Source organism: Arvicanthis niloticus, chromosome 20 (genome assembly GCF_011762505.2).
Source record: "Arvicanthis niloticus isolate mArvNil1 chromosome 20, mArvNil1.pat.X, whole genome shotgun sequence".
NCBI lineage: Eukaryota > Metazoa > Chordata > Mammalia > Rodentia > Muridae > Arvicanthis > Arvicanthis niloticus.
Window position 1 is genome coordinate 42,628,657 of NC_047677.1, and position 11,518 is coordinate 42,640,174.

At 52.9% G+C, this 11,518-nt stretch overlaps 1 protein-coding gene across 1 annotated transcript; it reads left to right on the forward strand.

Moving 5' to 3' along the window:
• Window positions 1-469: 469 nt before the first annotated feature.
• Window positions 470-10,363, forward strand: Icoslg (inducible T cell costimulator ligand). The gene is made up of 6 exons (XM_034523754.2): window positions 470-701; window positions 2,253-2,380; window positions 2,841-3,191; window positions 4,466-4,759; window positions 6,001-6,165; window positions 7,826-10,363. Exons 1-6 carry the CDS (start codon window positions 691-693, stop codon window positions 7,888-7,890), a joined length of 1,014 nt encoding a protein of 337 aa, XP_034379645.1. The 5' UTR covers window positions 470-690; the 3' UTR covers window positions 7,891-10,363.
• The last annotated feature ends 1,155 nt before the right edge of the window (window positions 10,364-11,518 follow it).

The window sequence follows — 11,518 nt, forward strand, 5'->3', positions numbered from 1 at the left end:
CCCTTTCTCCCTCCCGCTGGTCCCCTCTCTCCTCCCACCTGCCTGGCTTTCACTTTTTAATTCCTAGTCGTTTGGTTTTCTGCTCAACTACGTTATTTGATCACCCTTAGGTCCGGGCTTTACACTTAGGTTCATCCTCTACAAGACAGGGCCCGACACCGGGCTCTAGAAGAGGTTCGCAGCGACCAGACCGGGAAGGTTCTGAGCAGCGTTGGGGGGCCAGCGGCTAAGTATCGTGTCTTCCCACCCCCATCCTAAGCCTCAGTCCCCAGCCTTTCCGCCCGTACGGGAACGGGCTCTCCTTTTGCGCTCGCCGGGATCCACAACCTCGCACCTGTAACTTATACCCACTTCCCCGACCCTGCCCAGCAGCCGACTGGGCTGCTCTCCTGAGCCGGGAGAGCGGAGGCGGAGCTCCGTGCTTCCTCCTCCCCCTAAGATGTGGAGGGAGGGATGGGCCGAGGGCGGGGATCCCGGCTGTGCCCAATTGGCCAGGCGCGTAGCGCTAGCGAGCGCAGTTACAGCCGGTGTCCTGCCGCCCAAGACTCAACAACCCCAGATTTCTGCGCCCCAAGTCCTAGAAGCCCCCCCACCCCCCAGTTCTCCGTGGCCTCTGAGAGCTCCGGAACCCCCAGCAGCTGCAGCTCCCCGAGCTCCGACGTCCAGCACCCCGGAGTCTGCGCTGGCGCCATGCAGCTAACGTGAGTCCGTTCGCGGTTGTGTCCCGTGAGTGGGGTGGGGGAGCCGGGGACGCACCCAAACTTAGGGCTGAGAGCGCCCGAAGGTAGCGCAGCGACCCAATACCGCCGCAGATGTCCCCAGTTCCCGACGGCTAGAGGCCACACCTGGACCGGCCGGCATGGACAGCAGGGGGCGGCGCAGGGCTAACCTGCTGCACCCGCGGACCCGACCCTGGCGCGTGGGCGGCTTCTAGAAGGAGGAAGGGCAAGAGCGGGGGCTGAAGGTGAAGACTCACTCACAGCAGCCCTGGGCACTGGCTTAGCCGCCGCCGCCCTTCTCCTTGTTGATTTCCCAGAAGGGAGGATGTGTGTTACCTCAAAGGCCAGCTGATACCCAGCGCATGAGGACAGGATACCTCCTTGTACACTTGACTTCCCTCATAGATCCACACTGGGCAGGGGGAAGTGGGAGGTGTGTGGTGTGCGTGTGTGCGTGTGTGTGCCAGTGCCAGTGCCAGTTTTGCACTTTGGCTTTTTGCTAAAATATTTCCCTCAGGCACTTGTACCGTGGACGCTTGGGCTCCACTGGCCACTTGTGGAGACCTCAGTCCACAAGTGTCCTAACCACAGAGTCTCCAGGGAGAGAAATGGGGAGACCTTGCAGGCTACAGGGTGGCTGGTGGCCAGTGGCTGGCTTGAGTTTGTGGTTTGCCCACTGACTATTCCTGCAGGGTGTGCTATCTGTGTCTGTGTCTGTCTGTCTGTCTGTCTGTCTGTCTGTCTCTCTCTCTCTCTCTCTCTCTCTCTCTCTCTGTGTGTGTGTGTGTGTATGTGTGTCCGTCTGTCCCTGTGGCTCCCCAAGGTTCTGTCCCTGTGGCTCCCCAAGGATTTCTCTTGACAATTTTTTTGAGAATTTCAGGGCTGCTGTTGAGGGAGAGTGAGGTTTTGTTAAAGGTGTGTGGGCATCTCTGAAGTGTCTGGGACCTGCTGCAGGGTCTTAGCCCCTATAGAGAGTCTCCATAGAGCAGACAGCCTTGAGAGACTAGGCTAGCTCTGGCTAAAGTGTCCAAGTCTGCTTTAGAATAGGGTGAAGTGCCCCCCTTCCCACCACCCCTCTCTCCCTCCCCCTCACTCCCACCACCAACCAGGCCTCCTGTGTCAGAGAAGGTGACTAGGCTGAGATACACAGGACAGTTTTTGTGTATCACCAAGGTTCTGGAACATGGCGTCCCATCAAGTTTGGTTTCAGACGAACCTGGCCCTCTCCTGCCTCCTTTGGGGCCACCAGGTGTTTCCATCTCCTTCAAATGCAGCTTGTGTCCCTCTTCAGAAGGTTAGGTTACAGGGAGGGGGCACAGACCTCAAAGTGGGGGCTCTCAGAGCCCTTTCTCCTCACACGAGTCAACTGTCTTTCTGAGTTTGGGAGGTCTCTCTCTCTCTCTCTCTCTCTCTCTCTCTCTCTGTCTGTGTGTGTGTGTGTGTGTGTGTGTGTGTGCTGGTTGGATTCTCTGAGTTCTCAATGGAAAACCAGCCAGGGGGTCTTCCTCCAAGGGAGTTCATGCTTTCTCCTAGGTGTTGCTATTTTGTGCCCCCGGGAAGCAGCCAGCCTGTTTGGAAGAAGCTCAATCTCACTCGTCCTTCTAGCGGGTTCTTTTCTGGCCGCTGTCTGTTCTTACTGCTGTGTATCAGTCTCCGTACTGGTAAGTTCGGATGCTTCAGGCTGTGTGGAGCATAGATGCAGGACATTAGGGTATCCCTGGCCACTGCCCCTACAGCCTCCCCAAAGGAAAGCTGGATGCCCAATACCTAGGTTGATATGTAAGGTTGGTGGTCAGAAAGGGAAGTGTTTGTCCAAACTTTTATATATCTCTTTGCATTTCTTGCTTGGGGTCAGTGGAATGCCCCTCCTGGTCTCTTTGCATGGTAAATCATAAAAGCCACCTTTGAGACGAGCTAGGGGTGGGACCCTGCCAAAGCCAGGGAGGGACCAGCCTTGGCACTAAGTGGAAGCTGGCACCTCACACCTGAGTTGCTACAAGACGCTCTCTCTCGGGCCCTCCTAATGAACCTTAGAGATGAATTCCTTTCTTGCCTTGGTTGGGACAGGGTGGGTGTTTGAATCTTAAGTAAATACATTGTGTCGCTTTTGAACCTCTGCAGAGGCCAAGGTTAAGGAAGTCCATGCAATAGTGGGCAACGACGTGAAGCTCAGTTGCGTTGACCCCCTCAGAAGCCATTTCAACTTGCATGATCTGTATGTCTATTGGCAAATCGATAACCTAAGCGCTGTGGTAGCTTACTATCTGCCTAACGAGTCTCCAGGGATCCATGTGAACAGCTCCTACAAGAACAGGACCCATCTGTCCCTGGACCACATGAAGCAGGGCGACTTCTCTCTGCATCTGAAGAATGTCACCCCTCAGGATACTCAGGAGTTCACCTGCCGGGTATTTAGGGCGTCTACAGTGTTAGGCAAGGCCTTGGAAGAGGTGGTCAGGCTGTATGTGGCAGGTAAGACTCTCAAAGCAGAGATTGGCTTTGCCTAGCATGATGCTCTGGGGAAAAAACTGAGGAAATCCCATTCTGGACTGTCTATGGTGGTGGGTTTCTATGCATCTGTGGAGCTCTGTTGCTGATTCAACTCGAAGTAGATACTGAGAACTGAGTACTAGGGGTGTTGGGGGTGGGGTGATGGCTCATTGGGTCGAGTGCTGATTATATACACACACGTGAGGATCTTAGTTCAATCCCACCACCCGCCTAAAGTCAGGCATAGTAGCATGCATTTCTAGTTCTAATACTAGGGAGGCAGATAGTGGACCCTTGGGGCTCACTGGTTAGCCAGCCTAGCCTACTGAGGTTTGGGTCAGTGAAAGATCCTCCCCCCACCCCAACAAGGTGGGCAGCTCCTGTAGAACAACACTGAAGCACGTGCAGCCCTGCCCAGCCAGCACGTTCGCAAATGTGTGTGCCCACGAGGAGTTAAGGATGCTGGAAATCTAAATGAGGTCGGACTTTAGGGGAATGCTTATAATCTACCAAGGATGCGGAGTTCTTAGTGGGGCCAGATGTATGTCCAGTGAGGAAAACTAGCCCCACATGAGGGAGCAGGAGTTTGGAGTGGGAGCCATCACTACCCACCAGGCTCAGTGTCTTTCTCCCCATCCCCCACTCCTGTTAGCGGCATTCATTAATTTTGCAGCTCTATGACCAAAATGCCTGATGTAGACAAACAAAGGGGCAGAGATGTCCCACAGTTTCAGGTTTCAGACCATCCTGGAGGGAGAGGTATGTCAGGACGGCCCAGATGGTGGCAGGAGTGTGTGGCAGAGTCTGCTCAGCACACAGCAGACCAGGATGCAGAGAAAAGGGAATACATGTCTGTATACAATGCACATGCCTGGTGGCCACAGCGAGTCTAATCTCATGGGACTGGAGTTACAGACGGTTGTGAGCTTCCATGCGGATGCTAGGAATCAAACCCAAGACCTGGAAGAGCAGCCAGTGCTCTGATCCATCCCCTCACACCCCCTCCCCCTTTTCTCTCCTTATCCATTCTCCCAGTGCATGATGGGAGTTAATTCAGTTAATCCCCTAGACCTCCTCATAGACAAGCATCTGGAAGAGATGGGTTTCAGTCCAGTGAAGATTTAGCCATCTCTATCTGTGGGGCATTTCACCCCACAGGCAGAGCCTCTCTCTCTTCTGGCTTTGTTTTGGTCAGACTTCCCCACTGGCCAAGCCTCCCTCACCGCTGCCTCCTTCCCCCCCCCCCCCCCCCACAGCAAACTTCAGTACACCTGTCATCAGCACCTCTGGTAGCTCCGACCCCGGCCAGGAACGCACCTACACCTGCATGTCCAAGAATGGCTACCCAGAGCCCAACTTGTATTGGATCAACAGGACAGACAATAGCCTGATAGACAAGACTCTGCAGAATAACACTGTCTACTTGAACGAGTGGGGCCTGTATGATGTAGTGAGCACTTTACGGATCCCTTGGACGCCTCATGTGGATGTAATCTGCTGTGTAGAGAATGTGGCTCTCCACCAGAATATCACCAGCATCAGCCAGGCAGGTGAGGTCCAGGCCGGGGCCCAGGGAGCATAGGGGGGCCTAGGGAGCATCCTGGTTGTAGGTTAGGCGGGGTCCAGAGTCATAAACAGAGTCTTGACAGGGAGAGGCAATGAGAGAGGCTCTTGGTTTCTGAAGGCAGGGACAGTGATTGCTGCTCAGGCCTGTCACAAGAACTTTCCCTCACTGTCCAGGCAAATGATTAGCGTGTCTGTCACCCACAGCAAGTGATTCTTGAGCTCTTTAGCCAGTGAGGGCTAAGGATCTCCAGGGCCTCCTCAGCAGTCACAGAACTTAGTCAGGATTGGGGGGGGGGGGAAGCATACTAGAATACTTCCCCACATTCTTTCATACCCCCACTCCTACCCCAGGGAATTCAGATGGCCATGACTGCTGGCTGGGTCCTCTATGGACCACAAAGACATGACTTTCCCCAGAGGCCATAGTTGTCCCAGTCTAGGTAAGGGACCAAGCCAGTCACCAGATATCAGAATGATCATATCAATAAGATGTGTCCCAAATAGATGAACCACAGAGGGGTAATTCTGGCAAGAGGAAGCCAGAAACTGGGGTGCGGTGGGGTGGTAAATAGCTGTCTTCTTTGGGGTTGGTAATGGTACTGGTATTCTTAGTGGGCACCAGTGTGTTGTACAAACCTCAAAGCGTGTCACCTCCAGAAGAGCCTGTATTTCTTATATACCCCTCCCTTGTAAGCCTGGGGACAGTGGCTCCAAGTCTCATAGTAGGTCAGGAGACCTTTGCTCAAAAGAGCACCCATATACCAGCCTGAGATTTTACAGCTCACACAATGATAATAGGAAGCCTTTTGAAAGCTACTGCCCCTTCTTTTCCACGGAGAAGACTTTCCCATCACGGTCCTTAAGTGTTGAGCATTTTCCCTTTTCCATTTTTTTTTTTTTTGGGGGTGGGGGGTGGGGGCTGGGTTGAGTAAAGGCAGGATTTCTCTGTAGACTAGGCTGGCCTCTGCCTCCCCAGTGCTAGGATTAAAGGTACCTGCCACCACCGCTCAGGCCCCATTTCCTTCCTTTAGACAGGGCCTCGTGTAGCCTCAAACTCACTGTATGCCCAAGGTGACCTTGAACTCCTGATCCTCTCTCTGCCTCCACCTCTGGAGTGCTGGGATTACAAACGTTAGGCCATGGAGTGAACCCAGGGCTTGATGTATGTTAAGCAAGTGTTGTGCCCACTGAACCATGCCCCCAGCCCAGTTTCTCCTCCCTGCAGATAGTTTCACTGGAAACCAGGTCACAAAGAACCCGCAGGAGCGGCACAAAGTGGAGATGAGCAGCGCCCTTTTCTCCGGCCTCGTCCTCGTTGTACTACTGGTGGCAGTGGCTGTCATTTTCGTCGTGGTGTACAGATGCAGGCGTACCCGCCGAAGCTACACAGGTTTGTGTGAGACTCATTGACTGTTTACCTATGGGTGCATCAGTTTCTACAGCATCCTACACTTCATTCAAGATCTTATTTATTTATTTGTTTTTGAGACAGGGTTTCTCTGTGTAGCCCTGGCTGTCCTGGGACTCACCCTGTAGACCAGGCTGGCCTTGAACTCAGAAATCCGCCTGCCTCCCAAGTGCTGGGATTAAAGGCGTTAAGATCCAATTTTAAAGTAGGCCAGTAGTGGTGCACGCCTTTAATCCCAGCAACTGGGAGGCAGAGGCAGGTGGATCTCTGTGAGTTCGAGGCCAGCCTGGTCAATAGAGCGAGTTCCAGGACAGCCTGTCGTGAAAAAAAAATCCAGTTTTAAAAGCACCAGCATACTTAGCGACACAGCCTGAATCCTCCCAGGAGAGGGTTAGAGCCTCCATTTTTTAATAGAGCCAAGCTATCGGCCAGAAGCTCACATTCCAGGCTCAAGGGGATGATGGAGCCTAGATGCAGAGGTGGGATGGATGAGCAGGGGAGTGCTCAGGCTTTAAAGGCACGGGGCTCATACTTAAACCCCCAAGGACAGTTCCCAGAGATGGGATATAGTTCATTTCTGTGCATTCTAATTTATGGGCAAGTATATGCCTGGAAGTCTTGTGCACTCCAAGGACAGGCCCAGAAAGTAGCACATCCTACACATGGGCCACAGTGCAGACTCTATGGCCAGAAAGTCTAGACGTGCTGGAAGGAGTCCGGGAAGTGAAGGAAGCTAAATAGAGCCCGTGCCACCGCTGTCCCCCCAGCCTGGCGCAGACCCTTGCAGACCCTTCTTCCCTTTCTCACGAGCTTCCGTTGTGTTCCAGTTTGTTCAGACCAATCCTAGTGGAGTCTGAACAACACTCCTCAGCCAAGCTGTGCTGGGGACACAGAGCTTCTTTTTTTTTTTTTTTTTTTTTTTAAATATTTTTACTTGTATGTAAGTGTAGAAGCCCATAGAGGGATGAAGAGCGTTAGATCCCCTGGTGGTTGTGAGCCGCCATGTGGGTGTTGGGAACTGAACCCAGGTCCTCTGGCAAGAGCAGCAAGTGTTCTTAACTGTTATCTTAGTCAGGGTTTGTATTCCTGCACAGAACATCATGACCAAGAAGCAAGTTGGGGAGGAAAGGGTTTATTCAGCTTACACTTCCATATCGCTGTTCATCACCAAGGGAAGTCAGGACAGGAACTCACACAGGGCAGGAACTTGGAGACAGAAGCTGATGCAGAGGCCATGGAGGGGTGCTGCTTACTGGCTTGCTCAGCCTGCTTTCTTATAGAACCCAGGACCACCAGCCCAGGGATGGCACCACTCACAATGGTCCTCCCACATTGATCACTAATTGAGAAAGTGCCTTACAGCTGAATCTCATGGAGGCATTTCCTCAAGGGAGGCTACTTTCTGTGATAACTCCAGCTTGTGTCAAGTTGACATAAAACCAGCCAGTGCAACCACTAAGCCTGCTCTCCATTTCGGATACATTTCTGAGTATCTTAAATGCTCCCTGTATACTTACTCTTTGAAATCCATCTTCTCTTAAAAGCAAGGTTTTCTGGGGAGTCCCCGTGGGAGCCTAGAAGGATGATGCTACTGTGAGCCCACCCTCCAACAAAGCCTGAACCTCTCTGCTTTGACCCGCAGGACCCGGGACCGTACAGCTTGAGCTCACAGGCGAGTGTGCTTGCCGGGAGAATCCGGTTGGCTGAGCTGTTCTGATCTCTCACACCTTTGGTTGGTAGTTTTCCATACCTGATGATTCCAGAGATGCAGAAACCCTGTACTGTGGTGGAGACTTCTGGACCCTGCACAGCAGTCTGGCATAGGTCCCTCCTGCCTCTGCTCTGCAGGACCCTATAGACTCTGTGACTCTGGCAGCCCAGAGTCCCTTGGTGGAGGTGTACACTCTGTAGTTTCAAGAACAGTTTGCAGGTGGATTCCGTCATCTCCAGAGGTGTGGATTCATATCCCGATTTTGGAAAAACATCCACAGAGGTATTTGGTTGACCACAAGGAGATCCTGGCTTTAAGTACTTTTACTACCTCAAAGTGACTGTGCCCTTCCCAAACCTGGCTTTTTCATGTTAGAGATGGTAGTATATGTGGTCTCCTTGGTGCAGTGTGGTCTGTTTGCTGACACCTACCACCCCACTCCAGTGGACAAGCTAGTGTCAGGCCACTTTGGAACAAGTGAGTTCTGGGTCACCTGGTCCTAACCCAGTCATGTGACTGCGATAGCCAGCTGCTTCTAGTTTTTAGCTCCCCTTTTCCTCACTGGTCTGAGTGCCTGGAAAAATCATTTTACTGCCTCCAAAATTTAAAGCACTGAGCATGGTTCAGTAGCGTGAGCTTGCCTGACAGGCGGGCATGAGGAGGCAGGTCCTGCCTTCACCTTCCTCTCTCTTCCCTCCAAGACCATACCTGACAGGACTCTGCCCAGAATGTGGACAGGGTTTCTGGGAGATGTCCCCAGGTGGATGTCAGACCCAGCTTCAGAGTGGACTCCCATGGGCCTGGTGACAGAGGACAAGGAGCTGTCTGCTTATGTGCGGTGGTGGAGGATGGGCTTTATGAGACACAGAGGCTTCATCCTAGAAACGCCGAGGAAGATCTTTCCAGTGGACAGCAGCAACATTATTAGAATATGGAGCCTCCAGTGAGCCATCGCCCCGAGAGGAGGAACAGCTTGTGAGGAGATCCTCCCCCCCCCCCCCCAGCACGTGACTCAGTCCCAGGATCTTTTATAAAAGGGCATTTGAACCACTCTGAAAGCACCTACAAAATCCACTGGAGACCGTTTTCCTGCAGGACCTTCAGTGGGGGAGGAAGCCTGAATTTACCTCAGTATCAAGCTACTTGGGCATCCTAGAGGATATGTGGGGTTTTGTTTACCGAAAACCCACTGCTGGCTGACAATGGTTAGGTTCAGAGGTTTGGGGACACTCAGCTTCAAAACATCAATGGGACATGCCTCAAAGCAAAATGTGGCCCAGGTGCCACATAAGGAGGCTTCTCCCTCACTGAAGGCCCTCAAGCCTGACTTCCTGTGGATACAGAAGCTTCTCGAAAGCCTTGAGCTCATTCAGACGGAACAGAAAACAGGACAGTTCCACCCAGTCTCAGCAGCCTGTGAAGACTTCAAAACTCCAGCCTCCTGGGTCTCCATGTTGCTGGCCAGAATAGAGCTAACTGTTTGGTTTCTAGATGGTTCTGCAAAGTTGACTACATGAAAACCTTGGTGTGCACAATCTCCAGGTTGATGTATTAGGGGGCATGGACCCCCCCATGGAACACAGGATCTGACCCTAGCTGAGGGCAAGCTCCTTCCTACCCAGAGGCCTGGACAGTCAGGGCCTGCCCGCCTGCCTGCTATGTGGCTCGGGCCCAGTGTTGACAGATGTGAGAGATCTCAGGAAAGAGGAGTGAGAACCCTGGGCTCAAAGGGACCAGTATTATGAAGATTTTTTTTTTTATGCACCCACATAGACTTTTTATTCTTCACACTGACTTATTCAATGACTGTAAAGAATGACCCACTTAAGTCCTTCCTGCAAACAAAGCATTACTTACCTGTAGAATAGCAGCTGTCGTTATGGGTCTTGAGTTGGCAGCTACAAGCAAACAAGTACAAAGCTGGGGGTGCAAGAAACTGGGGTACAGTGTCCCCAGGACAGATGTTTGGGAATTAGAGGCCTCCTTGAGGCCCACAGTTCTAGGACACAGCCATACCTCAGGTGTCCCAGGAACTCAAGAGTCTGGCAGCCCAGTAGGGGTATTCTGTCCACTTTCACTTTTGTCAGAGGTAGTTTAGGGTCAGAAAGAGGGCAACCCAGCGAGCTAGCTAGCTGCCTTGGGGCACTAGACCAGACACAATCCCTCTCCAAGTCCCCCCACCCTCCACCCCCCAGTTTATGTAGGCATGGGGAGCCCTTCACAGACCCCTGGCTGTACAGTTACCATCACCTGCTGATCCCAGCAGGCTCCCACCTTCCCGTGGAATTCTGGGAGCATGCCCCCACCCCACCCCCTTAGCACATCAGCTTTCACGAGACTTGCCCTGTAACCTCTGACTCCTTCAGCCCAGAACCTTGCGGTCGTTCTTTATCTGGGTTGTAGATGGGGCATAGTGACTTCTAGAAACCTGACAAGGAAATAAATATAAGATGTGCTTTCTGCCTTGTGTCAGTGTGGTGAGTCTGGCTTCATTCGCCCTGATGTGGCTACCACTATAGGTAGCTCTGTTCCTCAGGGGACATGTGCCAGCACCCTTGCAGTTTGTTACAGCCCTGACTCAGAAGCCCAAGGTCTCTCCCATAGAACCCAAAAATAAATGTCCCAAGGTGGAAGGTCCTGACCTGGTAGGTGGACAGGGCACGTGACCCCCCCAGCTAGAACTCATCATTGCATTCTGTGCCTCAGTTTCCTCACTGTGAAGTGAGGCACCGGGTCAGTTCAGTACAGACATTCCTGATAGAGACCCTGGTCTGGGATGACAGTTGTGGCTCTGGAATGGCCACACTCAAGAGTAGATGGCTCTCCGATACTGTAGCCTGCTCTGTAGTGCGTCTGAGGATGTGTCAGCTTGCTCTTTTACACAGTACCCATCCCTGCCAGGGCCCAGCTCTAGCTTGGCTGTTGTATCTCCCTCCCAGTCCAACCTTTTAAACAGAGGACAACCCATGCATCTGATGGGGCAGCAGCCCCTGTGACAGTCAATCTGGGAATGATTTCATCCTTTGTGAGGATGCCAGGCGTCTAAGGAGGTGTAGACTTGTGGAGGCTCTGGCTAAAGCCTCCTCGCCCACCCTGAGGCTCCCCAAATTAGAAATTCCCAAAGCCCCCACTCCACCTGATCATTGCTAGGGAGCCCCTCCCATCCCAGCAAGCAGAGATGAGGCTTTCGTGTGGACCCCTTTTAGACTGTCCTCACCCCAAGATCTCTGACACTCTTTGCAGACATTCCCACAAGTCCTCCTGGGAACTGGTGGATTGTTGGCTCCCAACAGCACAGTCCAAGCCCAGAACGGAGTGGGCTCCTGATTCCATCACCTCCCTCCCCTTCCCCTCCCAGGAGGCCTTGAGTCACATGTGGCCACCACACACTGCTTGTCCCCACCTCCCCTTGACAAACAGGAGCTAAACAATCCCCCCCCCCGCCCCCTTCCCTGATGTCCCTTTCCAGGTCCCAGACCATGGGGTGCTTTCCAAGGGCTCCACCCAACCGCCAAGGATTTGGGTAGTTGGAGGGCCTGTTGCATGAGCTGGGTAGGAAGCAGGCTCTGGGAACTGACTTCCCAAAGAACTAGTACCCCACCCCACCCCCACCAAAGTTGACGC